General features: G+C 48.9%; 1 protein-coding gene and 1 long non-coding RNA gene across 10 annotated transcripts in view; one reads left to right on the top strand and one right to left on the bottom strand.

Moving 5' to 3' along the window:
• Ttll11 (tubulin tyrosine ligase like 11) overlaps positions 1-21,831 on the bottom strand; it is a 231,062-nt gene that overhangs the window by 131,729 nt on the left and 77,502 nt on the right. For 5 of the 6 annotated variants that reach the window (XM_042277207.2, XM_076568500.1, XM_076568503.1 and 2 more), the window contains exons 5-6: positions 9,271-9,366; positions 8,258-8,373 (exon numbers count right to left, since the gene is read on the bottom strand). In XM_042277207.2, the coding sequence (XP_042133141.2) occupies positions 8,258-8,373; positions 9,271-9,366 (212 nt within the window). Of the gene's footprint in view, positions 1-8,257; positions 8,374-8,419; positions 8,805-9,270; positions 9,367-21,831 lie in introns of those variants that run through there. The other variant, XM_076568505.1, reaches the window with a different exon arrangement.
• Positions 1,496-20,647, top strand: LOC121828566 (uncharacterized). 4 transcript variants are annotated; one of them, XR_013050287.1, is made up of 7 exons: positions 1,496-1,745; positions 2,101-2,228; positions 3,396-3,512; positions 5,363-8,381; positions 14,278-14,329; positions 15,989-16,276; positions 17,337-18,774. It is a non-coding gene; the product is annotated as an uncharacterized LOC121828566 (long non-coding RNA). The 4 variants fall into 4 exon arrangements; XR_013050285.1 differs by having other exon boundaries at positions 8,281-8,381; positions 15,989-20,647; XR_006070969.2 differs by having other exon boundaries at positions 16,112-20,647.

Genomic DNA, 21,831 nt, shown 5'->3' with positions numbered 1-21,831 from the left:
CGTAGAGCAATGCACATGTTGTTAACCTCGTCTGTCTGTCTTCCTGTGGAGATCACGCACACGTGTCTAGTTTACTGACAACCCACCTTTGAAGTCCAGACAGCCACCAGAGCTGCAAACCACAATGCCCCCAACTTTTGGCAGCACGTGTGGAGTCTCCAACGATAGCAGCGCACTTTGGCCTTAAGTAATAAAATTTCTGGCCTTTCTCCAGGAACAATGCACGCATATACAAGATCCTGTGTCACTTCCGGGCTGCTGCAAGACCTCACACATTCCACACTGAAAACAAGCTCCAGTTTCTTTAGTTTGACATTCCAGGCTGCCCACTTCTGGTCTCTGGGTTTCCGTGGTGCATCCTTCCGCCTCCCTCTCTCCAGTTACTTCAGGCACCTGTCTCTCAGCTACTTGAACTCCTCGGGGTTCCCTGCAGAGCTTCCTGCCGCTGCTTCCTCCTCCAGGGACGTCTTCCCTCTTGTCTTTGTGTTTCAAACCCTACTCACCCTTTACACCTCAGCCGGCTTTACAAATTCTTCCTGCCAGGAAGTGATCTCCCCCTTGGCAGCTTGCCTTTGCAATCACAGTACTTAGCCCCCTCCACCTTCCAGATCTTTCTGTATGGGTCTTACCTCCCCTTCTGGCCTGTGAGCTTATTTGCTTCTGGAGTCCTCTTGACACACAGTAAGTGCTCAACAAACACTCAAGATAAAGGCATTCTTGCTTCTCTGATCCACCCCTGATGCAAATGGAATGTAAATGGACCCACAAAGAGCCGCCTTACTTTGACCCAGACTTCTTCTATGTACGTGAGGCCTTTGGAGGTCCTTGGGATCTGTGTATGCTGGTCCATGGGGTTCAGCATAAAGAATTCTTTGGCATCAGCTGAACCTCAGAATTTTAACCAAAGATCAGCTGTGTACACGCAGATGGACCAATTGTTAGGACAATGAGATGATTCTTCTAGAAGAGTCTTTTCCCAGATGCATGATCACCAACTAGAAGGATGCTGCCTTTTTTAAGGATGGCATGCCTAGAGCACATAGTTCTGGAGAGGTGGCTGAGCAGTTAAGAGTACTGGCTACTTTTCCAGACAACTGGTGTTCAATTCTGAGCACCCACATGGTGGCTAACAATCATCTCTAACTCCAGTTCTGGGGGGAAATCTTCTGGCCTCCATGGGCACCTCATCACAGACATACAATAAAGGCAAAGTACCCATACACATAAAATAAAAATAATGAATCTTTTTAAAAAAATGAATACTGCTTCCCTGTTCCTGAGGTGGTTTCAGTAAGGTATACTGCCAATTCAAGGGGGAGAATCTGAGTTTGTGAGCTTTCTGATTAGGGTGCTCTTTTTCCCCCAGGCCGGGACAAAGCCACATTCCTTGGTCATACTCAGAGGTCCAACCACAGGTGTCTGGGAGGTTCCTATTCCCGTTCTCTCAGAATGCCTTGCCTTTGTCCTAGGTTCCATTAGAATCCACCTGCTCTGGAGTTTCACCTGTTGGTTCTAATGGCAAAGGATTCAGGAAAGATGCTTGTCAAGGGAAGTCAAACCTCGAGCGGGCATCTCCGATAGGCACTGATGCTGCTCAGGCTCCTCACTCCATCCTTACAGCAAGTGGGGTTATTGTGGTGATAAAGGATAAATAAAACGGGAGCAGACTGTGAGAAGTTAACGTGGGAAAAGGGCCTTCTGGGCTTCCGTAAGTCATGTTCCAAGCAGCCGTAGCTGAGTCAGAGGTGAGCAGTCCCAGCTCCTAGGCACTAGGAGACACCGAGGTCCCCATAAAATCCCCTCAGGTCCTCCACACCTTCCTCTCTGCCACACTTTATAAATTCTGGGGTCCCAAAGGGTTATGAATCCCCAGAAGAGTCCAGCTACTGGAAAGATCAATGTTTGGGAAAGAGCAAGCAGTAAAGTGACCCCCCGGGTTAGACAGGCCCGTCCCCAGTCTGGAACCTCATCTGAGAACACCTGGGAAAGCTGTCCATTCCGCCACATCAGATAGAAGGTTTTCAGAATGAAGACTTGGGCTACCCAGATGCCTACAGGAGTTTCTGTTGGTTTTCCTTATGTTTCCCTTTCTTGTTGAAGCTGGCCGTTCAATGTGTGGCAGAAACCGGTCTCAAGATGAGGAGAGACTGCTCCTTTTCAGTCCGCCACTGATGAGCCTTGTGACCTGGGACAGACAACTCATGTACCTTCTCCAGTTTAGTTTCCAGGTGGGGGCCGCGTGGGGGGAGGTGCGCAGGGGGAAGTACAGGCGAAGGATGACTTTGTCCATCACTCGCATCAACTGCCTCAGAAGCTTAGGAGCTGGCTGTCAGCCATCAGCAGTTTGAAAGTGTCGCCTGATTGACCCTTGGTGACCTGGGAACCAGCATTTGCCAAAGGCTGTCAGATTTCTCAGGGAAGTGACGTGGCTGAGCTCAAAACCTGAGGAGAGACTAAGGACCTCACCTAGTCCTGGCTAAAGCCAAGTTCACTGCTGCCACATCACCGTCCTTCAGCCACATGTGAGGGGTTCTTGAATAAGTGACCTCTGTGCCTCTACCAATAAAGTGGGGGGTCAGGTGACACCAGAGCTTCTTTTTTTTTTTTTTCCTTTTTCTTTCGAGACAGGGTTTCTCTGTGTATTTTTGGTGCCTGTCCTGGATCTCACTCTGTAGACCAGGCTGGCCTCGAACTCACAGAGATCCACCTGGCTCTGCCTCCCAAATGCTGGGATTAAAGGCGTGCGCCACCACTGTCTGGCAACACCAGAGCCTCTAATGGCTTCTTGAGGCAGAAAACCTCTTTCCCTGTGAGTGAAATCTAATATAAAAGACCCCAATCAGAACTTAATCCTTTCATCACACACTGGGGGTGGAGGGTTAATCCATCACCTGACGAACAGGTACTAAACTGCAGTGTATCCAATCTATATAACAACAGAAGGGTACTCAGTCATGAAAGTCTAACACATCTTTAGCAGGCTAGCCTCAGGACGTTATACAGACGAAAGAGGACAGTCACGAAAGACTGCACAGTGTGCAATTCTGTTAAAAAAACAAAACCCGCCGGGCTGTGGGGATGCACACCTTTAATCCCAGCACTCGGGAGGCAGAGCCAGGCCGATCTCTGTGAGTTCGAGGCCAGCCTGGGCTACCAAGTGAGTTCCAGGAAAGGCACAAAGCTACGCAGAGAAACTCTGTCTCGAAAAACCAAAACCAAAACAAAACCCAAACACTCTGGAGGACTGGAACTCCATGGCGGACAGGCAGCCCTGGAGACGCAGGGAGTGCGTACGGGGACGGGTTTCTTGTGGAGTGACAGGCACTGTAGGAGTGGGTGGACTGGGGTAGTTAGTGACTCTTAAATGTTTTAGTATGTGAATTTTACTCCTACAGAGATGAGGGTCCCAGGATCTTTCCATCAGCTTCCCAGTATGGAAATCAATAGTTGCGAGATATTATAGTGTTCAGTCGACTTAGTTCTCATATGGCAGCTGTCTTCCTTCTTAAAAGGTAATTTCTCCTAGACTCCCAAACACACATGTCCCGGTGACATCCAGCTGCCTGGAAACCCCTCACCCCCACCGCAGCCCTCTCCAACGTCAATGACAGTCCACGGTAGTCTCGCCGCCTCAGGTTTATGATACATCATGGGTTTTAAGCTCACAATTCTGCAAGAAGGGCATGTAACAACTAATCATTACTTTCTCTTTGTTTCCTGTCCATTGGTAACTTCCTCATTGGCCAGTGAGATGAGCATAGAAAGAGCCTGCTGTCAACAGTGTGGTGACAGTCACCTGCCACTCCAGCACCCTGGAAGCTGAGCCCACAGCTGTGCAAGCTGCAGGCTAGATTACACAGGGAGACTCTGCCTCAAAAACCAATACCAAACCAAGCAAAAACGCGTCCGCTAAATTGTTTCGTTTGGATGTGCTCATCTTTGCTTTATTTACATGTTATTATCTTTATGTAAAAAGGTCCTAGAGGCTGGGAACAGCCATGCAACTCTCTGAAGCACTTACCACGGAGGAACGGAAGGTCATCTGTTAGCCTCAAAAGGAAGCACTTGCCTTGTTTGGTTCTTTGAGACAGTGTCTCATTCTGCAGCCCAGGCCCGGCTGGGTATTCACTAGATAGTGCAGGTTTTCCTTGAATTTATGGCAATCCCATCAGCCTCCATGTCCTGGGATTACAGCCTCATCGTGCCCAGCAAAGAAAGTGCTATTGGTTATGTTTGGAAGGAGGTCAGGGTCAGGCTCCTCTGCCATAGAACAACTGTGACTGCTGTCAGTCTCACCAAGAAAGGTCCCAGGGTATACGGGGGCACAGGGGGGGTGGGGGTGCAGGGTGTACAGGGGTGCAGGGGGCATGGGGGTGCAATGTGTACAGAGGCGCAGGGTATACGGGGGCACAGGGGGCATGGGGGTGCAGTGTGTACAGGGGTGCAGGGTGCATGGGGGCACAGGGGGCATGGGGCGCAGGGGGCATAGGGGTGCAGGGTGTACAGGGGCGCAGGGGGCATAGGGGTGCAGGGTGTACAGGGGCGCAGGGGGCATGGGGATGCAGGGGGCATGGGGCGCAGGGTGCATGGGGGTGCAGGGTGCATGGGGGCGCAGGGTGTACAGGGGTGCAGGGTGCATGGGGGTGCAGGGTGCATGGGGGCGCAGTGTGTACAGGGGTGCAGGGTGCATGGGGGCACAGGGTGTACAGGGGCGCAGGGTGCATGGGGGTGCAGGGTGCATGGGGGTGCAGTGTGTACAGGGGCACAGGGTACATGGGGCACAGGGGGCATGGGGGTGCAGTGTGTACAGGGGTGCAGGGTGCATGGGGGTGCAGGGTGCATGGGGGCGCAGTGTGTACAGGGGTGCAGGGTGCATGGGGGCACAGGGTGTACAGGGGCGCAGGGTGCATGGGGGTGCAGGATGCATGGGGGTGCAGGGTGCATGGGGGTGCAGGGTGCATGGGGGTGCAGTGTGTACAGGGGCACAGGGTACATGGGGCACAGGGGGCATGGGGGTGCAGTGTGTACAGGGGTGCAGGGTGCATGGGGGTGCAGGGTCACGGGGGTGCAGTGTGTACAGGGGTGCAGGGTGCATGGGGGTGCAGGGTGCATGGGGGTGCAGGGTGCATGGGGGTGCAGGGTGCATGGGGGTGCAGTGTGTACAGGGGTGCAGGGTGCATGGGGGTGCAGGGTGCATGGGGGTGCAGGGGGCATAGGGGTGCAGGGTGTACAGGGGCGCAGGGTGTACAGGGGCGCAGTGTGTACAGGGGTGCAGGGTGCATGGGGGTGCAGGGTGTGTGGGGGCGTAGGGTGTACAGGCACATGTTGGAGCCTTTCTAATGATTCTTCTGCACTGTTTCAGAGAAGTCTCGGGGCTGGGGGGCTCAGGACATCTGCTTCTTAATTAAGATTGTGTGGATCAAGGGAGCCCCACCCCAGCTGTCTTGATGACAAACACCCAAAGCAGGAGCTAGTAAGGACCAACCACATGCTCTAGAACCAGGCATGGAGACACACACACCTGCAATCCCTCTGCCTCTAGGAAGGCAGAGACAGGAGGATTGTGAGTTCAAGGCCTGCGTGGACTTCATAGTGAGACCCAACTCAAACAAGAGACAAGAGCAAAAAGAAACTGAAAACTCAGCTTCTACAGGCAAGTTCCAGCCTGGAATTCTACCGTGACATCACTCAATACAGTTGGAATGGCATGGTCTCAGAACGGCATCCATAGTTTTTGGCCCCACAGCCTTGCATATTTTCTTTGGCCCCCACCCTGTACTTTGTCTTGAGACATAGGAACTGAGAATTAATTCAGCCTCGAACCTGGTAAAGTTACCACAATAGTAATTGCTTATATATTAATGCACCTTGCAGACTGCAATGTGCTCTCATGGATGATCATTGCTGGCTAAAAATAAAATAAAATAAAGTGAAATTAAGGGGGAAACGAGTAAATGGCATTTAGCTATTCACACACCTCCTTTTGCTGCTGATAAAGAAGGGGATGAAAGGACTTCTCGATTAACATGGAAGCCGGAGTCCTGAAATTCTGTTCCTGGATATCGATACAAAGTCAATGCTTTTTAAATTAAAAATGAGATGCTGCTACTTATGACTTGATAAGTTATAAAATGCCTCTTTCATCCTTCCCAGTCAATGGTCCCAGGCTCCACTGCAATTAAATTTCAGATCTTCAGCTCATACAGATTGTATTGGTACCTCGAAACAAGGACAGGGAAAAAGAGGGCTCTGTCTCTGTGCTGTTTTAGTGTGAAGGGTGGAACCTCTGAGTCCTGTGTGTTAGGTGGCAGAGGTTAGGGAATTCTCAGGCCTCCATTGTGAGCACTAACCAGCCCTGACTCTGAGCTCAGAGGAGACGGTGCATTCAGGGCAGAACCACAGAGGAGTCCTCTGATGGGCTGCCCAGTCTCAGCCCTAGACATGCACACCTCACAGCAACACTAATACACTTGGTAGATTTTATATATATATATATGAAGAGGAGGTCGTGAATATTGAGATGGAGTTATAGGAAGGACTTAGGATGAGTTGGAGAGGGTAAAGAAGGGATGAAAATAATGTAATATAGTCATGTAGGAAATTTTCAAAAGAAAAAAATTAAATTTTAAAAGTATGCTTAGGCCATATAATGGATTTTGGACTTCTTGTTCCCAGTGAAGAAGTCAGAATACCAATGTGTCAAGGTCATCCTAAAATAATCTGCACCCCCACACTATAGAAAGCCCCCCATTTCTCCCTGCACAGAGCCCAAAGTATCTTGGAATCTCATCTTGACCGCTGAGATCAATAACCATTACAGAATAGATTTTTAAGGAGTGTGCTTTATTGCAATTAATCTAACTAAATTGCAACTCCAACCAGTGTGTTTTCTGAGAGTAAGTAGTGAGAGACGCTGCATATACTCAGCCAATGGCCATATCATTTGCCTGCTGTTGGGCCTGAGATGCTCAGAGGACCTGGCGGCCCAGGGACATCATCTCTAAAGCAGGAGTCCATGGCAGCCACACCTGCAGAACTGTCCTATGCAGACCCCAGGTGAATGTTTGTGAGATGCTGCCAGCGTGGTGAAGTTGTTCTCAGAAGAGACCGGGAAGCAGGTACCACCCAGCCTGCCTGACACTTCCTGCAGGGTACGGTTGCTCAACCACACCTGCCAAGATGCAGCACCTGGGGAACCTACAAATGTCTATGGACAAATCTCCAAGCCATAGTCATAAAATTTGGCATTGCGGAAGGTGGGGCCCTTGGACTAATTCCCAAAGCTGCTCTGTTCTCATGTGCACTCAGGTGAGAAGCATTGCTGTGCAGTGAATCACACACAAGCTTGAGCCCCACTGAGGAGGAGTCTCCCTGGCTGGGGAAGTCAGTATTCCTCCCTGTCTCCAGCCATGGCTGGCAAGTGCTGATATGGCTGGGAGCTTTTGGGTCAGTCTGACCATCACGGCTGTGAGAAGAAGTACTTGAAATGCCTGCTTCAGGTTTCTGCCTAAAACCTAGGCCTGACAACAATCAGTCAACATTCATTTTGTGGGAGCCTGAGCTGCGTGGTGGGTGACAAATGGAGCAAAGTGGCCAAGTGAAATGTTCTTCCTATCCAGGATGACTGCATGAAGGGTGAGGTGGGGACATACATCTTCCCCCCTGGTGTCCCCATGAGTGGCCAAGAGGGTGGGAGGGCCAGAAATTTCCTGTGGACATGTGCTAGAGGTGTCAGAAGTCCATGGTATCTGCTCTGCAAACACAGAACTCCAAAGCTTCCACCACAAGAGTATAAACCGCTGAGGGAGACAGAGGCAGCTCTCTCCATGTGCAGCTGCTGTGGCCTCCCCACATGCTGTAGCACCCTTCCTGTGCAGAGATCGCACAGTCACGGGAAGTACAGATCCTATCTCTGAGGGAAGTGGAAACTTAGTTGGCTACCTCTAGGTTTGGATAACCACGGGAGGTCTATCACTGAATCTCAACTGTGGTGCAATCCTGATTCTATTAGTGTGTTGATTGATTGGTTTGTTGACTGGATGCAGTGCTGGGAATGGAACTCAGGGTCTCACACATGCTAGGAACATGTTTTACCACTGAGCTGTATTCCCTGATTTTGAGTTGCTGGTTGCTTGGGACTATTTATGAAATAAAAACATGATTTATTCATTTAGATCTTAAGAAGTTACTTCACCTGCTTAGGACACAAAGAGAAATGAAGGAATCAGCAGAAATGAGTGACATAATAAAGACTTACTGTGTCTCCTTTTTCTTCTTCAGAGGGTCCATGAGGCGCAGCGTGTCTCTGATCACGGCCACCTTCACCTCCTCATCCACCAGGCTGGGGATATTTTCAAACACCCCTGGAGAGAGCTTGGAAGGTAAGGATTCCGAGTCAGAGCTGAACTGTGACCCACTTTAGATGCTCATCTCTGCTTGCCTCCAACTAGCCCAATGGTTGTGCAATCACACATCTGGCCTATGCAAATCCATAGAAGGGAGTTTTAACCCTCCTTCACCTCAGCTTAAATACGCAAATCACCTTTTATAAACCCACAAAACCCGCAAAAAAATAACAGCACTACGGCTTTATTGTTACTGATAAGATTTTATTTTGTTAGCCTAGGCTGGCTGCCAACTTGATATGTAGCTGAGGATGGCCTTGAACTCATGATCCCTCTGTCTTCCCCTCTGGACTCCTGGAGTTACAGGTGTGCACTACCATGCCTGCTCTTGGCACTGTGCTTCTTGGATCATCAAAATTATGCATGCTCACTTTGTATGAGATGGGAACGTGGAAAAGGCTTTAGAAAATGAAAAGAATCCAGATAATCCCCAAAAACCCAGTAGTAATTTTAGGGGTGTTTCCTCTAGCTCCTTAAATTTGTTTGTGGGGGTGGGGCACAAGCGCTGTTAAATGTACTGTTTATCTTAGTGGCTCAAGCATGTCGACATGGCTAACTCATATTCATAGAATTTCAATTAGTTCATCTCCTGAGGCTAACTAATTAGTTCGTGTCAAAATGGATGGAGAGGCTCAGCTGCTTCTAAGTTTCCCACCTTAAAAATGAGAAGAATGGCATGCTGGGAGATTACCGTGGGTCGGAAAGGTCTTATATTAATAGACTCTCTTTGGAGCTCTACAGAACTAAAATTATTTGACTCGAATGAAATTTTGCTGTGACTTTTTGAGGATGGCAAGCCTTGGGCAGTCAAGGGGATGCTTCACAGGTAGGGATACATGGCCCAGGAGATGCTGCAATCACTTACTTCGTATTCATGCTCAATTCGCATGCTGGGGTTTGCATTCACTTCAAGTAGCATAGGTTTCAGGCTTTTCATCAGAAGAATGTCAAAGCCTAAAATCTGGAAAGAGCACACATGATTCAGAATTACTCCCTCTGGCCACAATTTCTTCTCAGGAACTGAGTATGGTATTAGGGTCATTAAAGGGAAAATAAATTCAAACTTAGTCTCCAACCTTGGCCTTGACCCTGACCCCCTCCTCCACAGCCCTTGCTCCTCTAGGTGGTACTTGTTGGGCCAAATGGATAGCAGAATTCTTTATGGAGACCTTGGTAATGGAATGCGGTCCCATAGTGCATCTCAGTACTATCTCTGCTGACCCAAGTGCCACAAAACGACGCCCTCCACCCTCCCTAACAGGCATTTCACTGTGTTAAGGATTAAAAACGATGCCGCCCCCCCTCCCCCTCGCTAACAGGCGTTTCACTGTGTTAAGGATTACTGCAGTCCATCGGTTTCTCTGCCAGTCTTTGTTCTACTCTCCTCTGTTAAGTCCCTTCTTGGCTACATCTCTGAACACCCAAAGCCACCTTTCCTAACCTGAAGCATACACGAGTGTCTTGTAAGGTTCAAAAGCAGCTCACCCTCCAGGCCACATCTGCTGTTAGAATCTCTCAGCAGAATGTGGGCAAGTGTATTTGGGAAACATTAATCACCCTCCCTGGGTGAGTCTGATATAACCTCTAGGAGTGTGTGTGTGTGTGTGTGTGTGTGTGTGTGTGTGTGTGTGTGTGTGTGTATGTGTGTGTGTGTGCAGAGAGTGAGTGATGAGGGAGGAGGGAGAGGGGAGAAGAGGTTTATTTTGGAAAATATGACATTGGGGGGTGCCAATCACCACCCCTTTTTCCTGCTCCTAGGACCCTCTATAGTTATGCGTGCTATACACACACACACACACACACACACACACACACACACACACACACAGAGAGAGAGAGAGAGAGAGAGACAGAGAGACAGAGAGACAGAGAGACAGAGAGACAGAGACAGAGACAGAGACAGAGAGAGAATTAGTAACTATACAATGCACCAAAGATTCACAATTCCATTAGATCCTATGAAGAAGAGTCTCAGAAGGCCGCAGAATTTGAGTCTCAGAAAGGATTGTGGGTCCTCAGTACTGCCTACCTGGAGAGTGAAAATGTTGGCTTTCACACCAAAGAGGACTGATCACGTGTGCCTCCAGTATAAGATGAGTGTGTGTGAGTCTCTGCTCAAAAAGCATTAATAGTTTCCAAATTGTGATAGCATAAGACCAGGCTAGAAAGCTACCTGAGCATGGGACCCTGTGCAGCGACTTCACAGATCAGCACCACAGGCCAACCCTGTGCTCAAGGCTCACTCCAGCACAAACTGTTGGACACCCATGCTTGAATTCAGCACCGACTGGCCACAGGTGAGGCTTTGTCGTCCAGCGCCCAACCTCTGAATTTCTTACAAATCCCTCCATCAGGCCAACTGCCGTGTACATCCTACTCTCTCCTCACACCGTTCACCTGGGGAACTTTGCAGCCTTCAGATCCTTCCTAGTGAGACTCAGACTCAAAGACATGGATCACAGATTCTTAGGGGCAGGAGTGGTTCTCATTATCTCTAGAAAAGTGTTAACATTAGAAAATTTCTAAGAAAACTGACACAACCCTGGAGTCTCAGAAAACTAAATAAATAAATGATGCAGAAGAGGGCAAAAAAGAAACATATATGGTGTAGTTTCTTCTTCCTCTATGGACTCCAAGAGGGAAAGATGAGGAGAATCCATTTGCTCATCCATATAGAATATGCATTAGTTAAATGATAATTATCAAACTGTAGCTTCATCTATATTAATGAAATCAAAGTCTGGATGGCCATTTTTGGGAATGATTCAAGATGAACTTATGTCTCAGTGAAGGGTAATCAGGATGAGGAGCTGGGAAAAATCACCCTTGTACTATTTTTCTTTCCGTGGTCATGAAAAGGAAGGAATGGAAATCAGTAGAAAATGCTGCATGTATTACAGATCTGTTTAATAATAAATGACAAGTGGATATGAGTGATGAGGCCTTTAAGAGCCTGTGGTGACACCAGCAGTGTAACTTCGGACCTGGCCTGAGCCACATGCTGCAGATGAGGTTGGGGACAGTGCCTCGCCACTGTGCCAGCACTGGTCATCCTTGGTTGTCTGCCCTGGCTTTCTGCTGCACCTCAGAAGTCTAGATTTTCACTCTTTCAAACCTGGTTAGGTTCTTTTCTGTTGCAGGCCCAGTGGACTACAGAATGTGAAGGGATGCTGAGAACTAGAGAAAAGAGCAGTGAACCCACCAGTGCCGACCATTCAAGACTCTGAACTTGGGTGCTTGGTTTTGAATGGACTGAATCTTACATGGGAATGCTTTGGAGTTGGGAATCCCTGGGCTCCATCTCAGCTCAGTCTCTCTCCCCAGCTCTTTAACAGGCTTTTGGGAAGGTGTTTAGCTTCTCTGAACTATGACCTCACTGAAAAATGGGCATAGCATAGAAGCCCTGCAGGGCCTCAATAATGGGTCTGGAAAGTGGCACCTAGCACGGAGCTTGCTGCACAGAAGGTGACCTATGCTAGCTCTTTCCAGTTTCCAACGAAGTCCATCCAAGGCATGGCATTGGTGTGCTGTGCAGTCACAGGGGCTGCTCATCTTCAGCTCTGCCTTTAACTACGTGACTGAAGGCGAGCTTCTTGGTGGCTCTAGGCCCCACTTCCTTCATCTGTACAATGGGAAAAAGAACTTTCATTCATTCATTAGTGCCATATTTACTGAATGCTTTCTATAACCATGCACCATCAAGGAGGGCACCCAGTGGAATGCATTCTGCAAAGTACTTGACACACTGTGTGTTTAAGGGAGGTCCAAACAATATTATGCATTTTTTTAAAGTTCAAGGACATTTGAATTGTTTTCCTCTCAAAAAGTTTGATGATGAAATATCCAGTACCAAGGACTCTCAGGTTCACAGCACTGGGAAGAACTTGATCTTGCCATTAAAATCCCAGAATGTCTAGACTGGCAAACAAACAAACAAATTGAAAGGAAGAAAGTCTGAAAATTTCTTGGTCCACAACTTCTCAAAATAATGTTTTTCAGAAGGAGTCAGATTGGATCAACTTTGACTACTTTTAATATGGTACATTTCCAGGAAGAGACATTTATGTATTTTTTTTTCTTTTTTGAAAAATCACTAATCTCATCTAGTCCCTCCTTTTAGGAGACTAGAAACCTGCAGCTTGGGGAGGGAAGGGAAGGACCTCTCTCAGCCTCTCCAATGGTTGTGGTGCAGCAAGGGTTGTCAAATGGAGAGTCATGTGACCGTCTGCCTTATGGAGCCTTTCAACCAATAATTATGTGGGGGACGCCTTCTATTTGAGGAAGCCCTGGGAGTTAAAACATCTGTTCTTCACCGCAGACCTCTAGAAGCTTCAAACTGAGTTGGAGAGGGTCCTGAGCAACTGACTTAGATTCCACGGAGAGAGCTCTCTTCTGAGTGAGCCACATGACCATCTGAAACAAGTGTTTTCAACAAGGAGCTCAGGACTCCTGAAATTCTACCTATACCTGTGGTCTGTGGTCTCTAATGTGGTCCCAGTGGGTCACCTCCCAATTACCTCTGCCTCTCAAGTGCAGCTACATTTAGAGACCTGATTCTGGCAGAAGGGCAGGAAGGATGGTGGGTCACTTCCAACCTTAAGTTAAAAAAGGACAGTGGCTTCTGTCTTGGGGTGCTTTCTCTCACCCTGAAAGAAGCCACCAGGCATGTAAGTAAGCTGCCCTATAGAGAAGGATAGAAATGGCTTGATTTCTCCAGCCACCCGCCAGGCAGGACCTGAGGCCTGTCAACATTGTGAGCGAACTTGGAGGAGGAATTTCCTCAGGAAGGCCTTGAGAGGACTGAAGCCCTGGACAGTCTGTAAACTGGAGCCAAAGACACATCAGTTACTCTCTGATTCTCTCTATTTTATTTTATTTTATTTTATTTTATTTTATTTTATTTTATTTTATTTTATTTTATTTTATTTTATTTTATTTTATTTTATTTTATTTTATTTTATTTTGAGACAAGGTCTCACTATTCCTGGCTGACCTGGAACTCGATGTGTAGACCAGACTAATCTCTAACTTACAGAGATCACCTATCTTGGCATCCTGAGTGCTAGAATTATTCCTTGATTTTTTTTAAGTTTATCATGTTGAGGTTTTCAGATTTATTTATTTGCTATTTTTCTGTGTGTGAGTATTTCCCTTGCTCGTATGTTTGTGCACCATGTGTGTGCTGGTGCCTGCTGGGTCAGAAGTTAACCGAGCTGTGAGCCACCAGGTAGGTGCTAGGAATCAGACCTGGGTCCTCTGCAAGAGCGTCGGGTGGCCCTAACTGCTGAGCCAAGTCTCCAGTCTCCACCCCTAGACTCTTGGTCACCAGGAATGGTGGCCGATGATTGCTGTTTCAGACCACTGCTTTGTCCCACAGCACAGCTGCTGAACTCGGCGTCCTTTTCCTCTAACTCGCGGTTTCCTGTCCTCCTCATCCAACCATCCATCGAGTCAAAACTTCTCCCCTTATCTACTGGTCACCAACTCCCGAGGGACCTTTTCAGATCTGGCCATCTCACTTCTGGCACCCACCTCAGCTCTCCCTTCTCCCTGATTCCAAACTCACCCCTTTGAATCATTAAGAGGTGGCAGGGTAACTTCTAGAATGCAAAAAGAATCTCTGCGCATAGAAGTCCAAGTCCTGTGGCGTGTCCCTTAACTGCCAGGACTGGCCGACTGTCACACGGCACTCCCAGCCCCCTCAGCCGCTCACCTGGATTCCAACCACAGCTCTGGTTTGTTTTAGTTTGCTGTCTCCTCCATCCCACTCTTCCCTTCTTCCTGGACGGCATTATTTCTTTGTGGAGTTTGACTGAACACCTATTCTAGGCACTAGGAACAAAGCAGCTCAAAACAACACTTCTGTCTCCAGGGCTCACATTTCAGAGAAGAGAGGGCCATGAGCAAGCTGACCTTACAGCAAGGTGAGAACTCAGGAGCATGGAAAGCTGGGCAGAGGGGAGGCTGGGAGGACCAGGGAAGGGCTTTCCCTCTCTCTCTTTTTTTCCTTTCTTTCCTTTTTTTTGTTTTTTTGTTTTTTGAGACAGGGTTTCTCTGTGTGACAGCTCTGTAGACCAGGCTGGCCTTGAACTCACAGAGATCCACCTGCATCTGCCTCCCGAGTGCTGGGATTGAAGGTGTGCGCCACCACCGCCCAGGCTAGGGAGGATTATTGTCAGCTCACTGTCTTTGGACTCACACAGCTTCTCATACGGGTGTGAAGGATGTGTTTTCTCTTGGCTGCCTCAAAGTTGTTCTCATCACTACTGGTTATTTGTACCCTGATGTTAAGTCTTGGGGCGGGGTGTGTGTGAGGGGGTGGGATGTGTGTGAGGGGGTGGGATGTGTGTCCTGTTTGGAGTTTGGGTTTTTTTTTTTTTCTTTTGTTTTAGCTTCTTGGATTGTGAGCTTTTGCTATGTTTAACCAAATTTGGGGAGCTTCAGCTCCCAGTTTTTGTTTTTCTGTAGCTTCCTTTTCTCCTTTCTCCTGGGACCCCGCATGAACATGTGTTAGGCCTCCTGGTATGTTCCATGCCTCTCCCCCGTCCTCTTCCTCTGTTTGACTTTGCATAGCTCATGGTGTCTTCCAGTTCACCGCTGTTTTCTTCCGTATCATGTTTGATGTTAATCCCAGTCAGTGAGAATTTCACATCAGAAAAAAGATTTTCTTTTGTTTGTTTGCTGCCTCTTGATTTTTTTAAATCTATGTAGCTTAGGTCGGCTTCCATCCTCCTGCCTCAGCCTCCCTGAGCTGAGATCACAGATGTGTACAAACTCGGCTTGGATTTTTGTCTCTTTAGGAGTTACAATTGTTCTTTTTAAGGACCTCTAGTTCTCTCATTAAGGTAATGTTTTCCTTAAATTTCTGTGCACCATTATAACAACTGCTTTGTTACCCATTTCCCCTCGTCCCACCGTCATGAAGACTTGGAATCTAGGGGACGCTTGCCCCCTTTCCTCGCTGTGTGCGCTTTTGCAGTGGTTCCTTAAGTTGGATGCTGGGCGCTGTGGTACCGTGGCAAATGTATTTATTCTGGCTCAGAACTCTGGGCTTCGTGCTGCAGTCAGTCGTTGTGGGTTGTTTTGATACTTAAGATCTTGTTGTTTACGGTCAGATGGCTGTGCCATCACTACCTGTGGAGGAAGACATCTTTGCGTCTCCACTGAACATTCCCAGGAACCAGCAAGGCTTCTGGACTCTAGTTGTTCATGGCTGGAACTCTGTCCTATGTGAGCACCAGAAGATCACCTCAGCCATTCTGGGTCATTCTTCCCTAGCATTGTAGATGAACCCCCCACACACACACACACACACACGGCCCAGGACTCCACTTAGAACATCCTGGGACAGATTTCTGGGGCTCATTCCTGACTTAACCAGTTACTTTCCTTGGGGTCACCAGTGTCTGTGGCATCCTGTCCTTGCTTCGTGCTCCAGACAGCTGCCTCCAGACCAGAAGCAGGGACAGCAGCAGGACTGCTTTAATTCCCTCCTTTTCTTGGGGCTCACAGTGGAAGGCCACACCTCCCCTCCAAAGCCCCAAACACTCATTTCATACACCTGTTTCATGTGTTTCTGGCAGCCTCACTGTGTGCAGAAAGAGATTAAGCTCAGTCTCTGGCTCCATCGGGACCAGAACTGTGAGTTTCAGGAGGTGACAATGCCACCAGTGACTGAAGTAAGAGAGGGAGTGTCCTGTCTGCAGGGCTGGCACCAGCGTTCCAGGAGAGCTCATTGAGAGCAGAAGGGACGGGACAGGAGTGGAGTTCTGAGTGAAGGCGAAGGGTAGACCGGCAGCCTCTTCCGGAGCACACTGGGCAGCCAGGACTGTGAGCACAACGAAGAAGCCATCGGGGTTTGAGCAGGGAAGGTAACATAATCTGACTGGTCGAGGTTCTTACTGGCTACTCGAAGGGTTGCTTGTGGGTTGGATGTGGCAAGAAGGGGCCGGAGGAGCTAAGGATGATCCTGGCTTTGGTTTATGTGGATGCTGCTCACTTGCTGGAACAGGATGGAAGGCGGACAGCAGTCTGCAGGAGGGAAGGCAAGAGTCTGAACCTGGTGGGTGTTCGGTACCCACTAACTATCCCAGGAGAAAGTGTAAGTGGCAATGGGACAGGAAGGAAGGTGGACAGCAGTCTGCAGGAGGGAAGGCAAGAGTCTGAGCCTGGTGAGTGTTCGGTACCCACTAACTATCCCAGGAGAAAGTGTAAGTGGCAATGGGACAGGAAGGAAGGTGGACAGCAGTCTGCAGGAGGGAAGGCAAGAGTCTGAGCCTGGTGGGTGTTCGGTACCCACTAACTATCCCAGGAGAAAGTGTAAGTGGCAATGGGACAGTTCAGTCTGGAGCTCAAGCAGAGGTCAGGATTAGCAATGTGAATTTAGGACTCAACAGCATGTAGCTGATCCCTAAAGTCACGAGGCAGGATGAGGTCGTTTAGGAAGTGACACAGATATATGAAGACAGATTTCCCAGAATCGATCCCTAGGGACCTCCAATACTGACAGGCCAGAGGAAGGGGCTCAGGAGGCACAACCAGTGAGGCAGCAGGGAGACTAGAAGAATATGGATGCCTCCCCACCTGCTGTGAAAACCCTCTGCATGCCTTGCACTCACCTGGGCGGGTATCCCCTCTTCTGGGGCCTTCAGGTGAGCAGTTAACTGTCCCCTGACCCCATGTGTGCCTTTGGACTGCATGACTTACAAGGAACTGTGATTTTCTCTGTGAGTCTTCCACACTCAGAGGAGCACCCCCAAGAGGGCAGGTGTGAGAACTGACCTCGCCTTGGCCTTAGCCACAGGCCCCGCACTTAGCTCAGGCCTCATCTCAGGGGACCAGGGAACTGTACTAGATTCCAAAGGAGGAAAACAACTTAGCTATTGGAGTGGTCACGGAAGGCATCACAGAGAGAGGTCTGAACTTCTTCAGAGGGTGTTGAGTACCAGAACCAGTGAGCAGGAGAGACGGGAGCATGCTGGCCAGGACGAAAGAGAAGCGGAGGCCCATCCAGGACAGCACTGGCAATGCCCAGGGAGAGGACGCAGATCTGCTTTCGGAGAACTAAGGTTGAGGCACAGGGAAGCCAGGGGGCAAGGCTGGGAGGTGATGAACACCAGGCCAAGGGCTTGTTTTCCAAACTTGGTTCCAAACTTTGAACACCAATATCCCAGTTAACACTGGGAATGAGGAGGGTTGCTGATTTACTATAACGTCAAGATCCTTCCTTGTGGGCAGGTGTGAGAACTGTTGTCATGGGAGACAATGTAATAAGCATCCAACCTGTCACTTAAGTGACTGCTGTGTGTTAGGGACTGCTCCACACAGCTCTCTTACTGAAGCATACAACAGCCCTGGGGTGTAGCTACAAACATGCTCGCTCCTTTTAGGTAAGGAAACCCAGACAAGGAAAGGTTGGTTTATCAAGCTCACCAACAACAGTTGCTGTAAGTGGGAACTGGGGAACCTCAAACCCAGTGTGTTCGAGAAAGAAACCCCCTTGACCACCCCACAGAGTCTTGGCTTCTGCCTGCTGGAGTGTCTGGGCTGTGGGGTAAGGGAGAGGGCACAGAGAAAGAGAGAAAGAGGACCACACTAAGCCTCAGGAATGATGTACCTCTAGACATCCAACAGGAAGGTCATGGCCAAGGACAGAATTAGACAGGGAACAAGAAAAGTATACAGACTAAGGCACAGAGTGGGGAAGAGCCTTCTGGAGAGCCAAGCAGAAGCCTTTTCTCTGCGTGTGTTTCTGCCACGTGATCAACTACACCCTAGCTGACCTTGATGTTTAAGCCAGGGTCACACTGCTGCCCTCGATGGCAGATGTGCGGCTCTGTGGCTGCCTGGACGATGAAAGGGATGGGCTGGAACGACAGGGCAGATGTGTTCCTCAGCAGCAGATTACAGGAAGCCTGACCACAACTGAGCCGCGCCAGCGGCTGCCTGGCCACCATGTTTTCCAGGTCATTACTGTGGTCGTGGCTGGAGCAGGGTCACAGTCACATGCCCTAGAGGAGTATAATTTGGTTGGCTGGAGTTTATGTTCTGCAATGCTGCCATCTGGCCAAGCCAGAGGGGCCACCAGCAAAGAAACAGCTTCCCGTGTTTGTGCAGGATCTGGGCAGTTCGCAAAGAGCTTCGCAGTCCTTACCTCATGTGAGCTGGACAGCCTCTGAGGCAGAGGGGGAAACTGAGTTCCTGAGAAGTTAAGTGATTTAGGACAGGTCACATGGCAAATGGACATCAGAACTATATCATGGCCCAAACCTGTTCTAGGTCTGCTCAGGTATCTGGAGCACAGCTAATGACATCCTGAGAAGTGAAGTAAAGAGAGCAGGAGTGGTAGAGGAGTAGAGGTGGGGTGGGGGGATGGGTGGGGGGGGCGGAGAGTAGGTTACTGATTCCTCTCCCTCGCTGTACATCTGAGACACGCAGCCAGCAAATGGTAAGTGGATACCACTGGATGCCTTGTTAAGGCCTTTTCACCCACATCACTTCCCAATGTGCCCACACAGGTGTGAGTGTATAGAGAGAATCTAAGTGACCTTGGGTGGTGAGAAAGACCCCAACCCTCACGAAGCTAGAATGGGCTTCATTTCCAGCCTGTCTCCTCAGAAACCGTTCAGTGTGGTCAAGCAGGGGCAAATGGTCGTGAGACTTTGGGCCCATCGGTTAGATGTGACCGACCAAACCAGCAATTCTGGATCTAACCCTGCAGTCCTCCGGGGCTGGCCCTGCCCCACTCCAGTGGCTCTTGTTGCTGCCTGTCTACTGCAAAACAAAATGACCGTCCTGGCTCTCCCTGGGGCTGCTGTGACCATGCAAGGGATCTGTGGTTTGGCCAGGCTTGCCTGGCCCCATGTGATGCTCCTGGAATAGCTGTCCCTACCAAACAGGCTGACCACACGGTCCTCAAGGATGAACCCTGTGTGTGACCACATCACAGCTGTCGCCTCCTCCCTCACTTTGTGGTAGCCTGGGTCAGGACTGCTTTGCTCTGGCACTGCCTGGAAGTTTTCCTCACCTGCCCTCCCTAACCATCTCTTTATGGCTATTGGACACACTTACTTGCTCCAGTCCAAACAGCAGGAAGTAGCCTAGAACACTACACCCACATTCTCAAAAAATGGATTATGGATGTTTGTCTTTGTTTAGAAGTTTTGTTCCAAATTGTTATTGGTCATAGTCAATTTCTTTCTAAAAGAAGAAAGGGGGGTATGATATAGAAATGATGGGAAAAAAGGATAGATTACTAAATCTACTTTAATCCCAAAACAACTATTAATCTTACATATTTTACATTGGTATGGATTTTAGTTTATTGATACAAATTTAAAGTTGATTTTGTTATACTGTATGTATATTTCTACTCTTGTTTAGGGTAGTGTGTTTATGCAGCTCATTTAAAATGTAATGTATAATTAAGAAATACAGATTAATAGTCATCTATCATAGTCAAACTTATGGGCATGTTAGGTATGCTTTCAAAGTCAGACAGAGATATAATTCAGATAGATAAGCAATCTTCAAACACTTCAAAGACCTACAGGAGCCATAGGACCATGGATGGGACTCTAGAAGACAATTCCTGCTTCTCCCACTGCCTCAATTCCCACCTCCAGGGCTTCTACCTGATGACCCCGCTGAGCGGGAGCCCAGCCACTGAGCAGCCTCTCTAGATTTTGGGCTACCCAGCCTGCTCATGTGCTGGTGAGTGGTGTGCGCCTGTGAGAACCGCTGTTCTGGTCTCTCTCCTCACTCTTGCTCCATGCTGCCTGCGACCCTCCTAGCATGGCCAGGAAACGCTCTTTTTCTCTACAGAAAAAGTGTAAATAGATTGTGCACACTTACAGTAGTGCACACCAGTGCAGTCAAAGCCACTAGCAGCCCTGGCAGTTGGATGGACCTTTGGAATGCTGTCCACAAGAAGCAGGTGCTTCAGGGGACAGGACTTCACACCAGGGATTTTATCACGCTCAGAAGCAAGCAGATAAGACAGTGTCCTGTCTAGCGGAACATTCGTGCACAACCACATGTAGTTTTGAAAAGGGAGGAAATGGTCAACATAACATTCAGAGAGTGGTTATGTTGAGGACAGGCCGGGAATGGAATAGGAAGAACACACTAAGAGGGCCGGGCAGTGGGTCAGGTGTGGTCATTACAATATCTTCTGTGTTCTTTTATCACACACACACACACACACACACACACACACACACACACACACACACACACACACACACACTACTATGCAACAATTTCAAAGATTAGGTGGGGAGGATCCCAGAGGTTCATCCATTTCCTTCCCTCTCACAGACTGGTTGGTTGCCCAAGACAGGTCTTGCTGGAGTCCCCAGGAGAAGTGTCAGTGAACATAGTGGACAGTTCCAGGGATGGCCTTGCCTGACGTCCTGGCAATGTTTGAGGCTGCAGGCCCAGGTGTCTCTCTTCCTGGCATTTCTAACATTCACCCTTGACCAGACTTCTCAGTTTCTTTTGTGGGTTCCCTGCCTCTGTCCATCCCTTCCTTAAGTGGAGGTGTCATGGGGTCCTCTCCAGATCACCTCACACCCTCAGTCACTGCTGCAGATGAGCCCTCAGTTCTTCCCCAGCCCACCCTGTCTTTCCTGGATGCCAGCCCAAACATCAACTTGTATTCTAACCTCTCCTTTCCGCTGCCACACAGACATTTTCCTCCAGTTCCTGGCCTTGGTTGCTAGCTGGTCCTCTCCTGGTAGCCTCTCTCCAACCTTCCAAGAGCCCAACACATGTGTCTCCATCTCAGTTCCTCCTCTTCTCTCTGCTACCATCTCTTCTCTTTCCCTAGACCACATCGGCACCAAATCTAGCCATCCAGTCTCTTAAACGGCACTCAGCTTTACCCATTCTCTCCATGCCTACCAAGACCTCCCTACTCAGAAGCAGCATCTTCTGCTTCTACAGCAGCATTTATCTCCTTGCAGTCTCCTTGCAGCTAGCCTTGGCTCAGTACCTAACCCACAGGTCATGGAACTGTGTCCTTGAGAATGTGAAAAGCTGAGTGTAGTCTGTTTATAAGCCTCTGGTGGCTGCCACGCCCTCAGGCTCTCCACCACTTGTCCCTAACCTACTTTCCCTCCTCATTTTCTCTCATATCCCTCACCTGTGCCTCACCCGACCTGCCACAGTGAACTTCTGTCGTATCTCAGACACACCAGGCTTTCTTTTCTTCTACCTCCAAAGCAACATGTCTCCACCTAGGACCTTCTGTGGCTGTTCCTATCCACTCTCTCTCACGTCATCTCTTAGTTAAGCTTTCAGGAAGCCTTTCTGGACTCAGCCAGGAATGGTAGATGGGTCCACAATCCCATAGCACCTGCTCCATTTTCTATTTGATTCAACCACTTGTAACACTATCAGTTGCTTCTCAATTGCTCTTTCTCCC

Source organism: Peromyscus maniculatus, chromosome 4 (genome assembly GCF_049852395.1).
Source record: "Peromyscus maniculatus bairdii isolate BWxNUB_F1_BW_parent chromosome 4, HU_Pman_BW_mat_3.1, whole genome shotgun sequence".
In the NCBI taxonomy this organism is placed as follows: Eukaryota; Metazoa; Chordata; class Mammalia; order Rodentia; family Cricetidae; genus Peromyscus; species Peromyscus maniculatus.
This window is presented reverse-complemented; position numbering and strand designations above follow the sequence as displayed.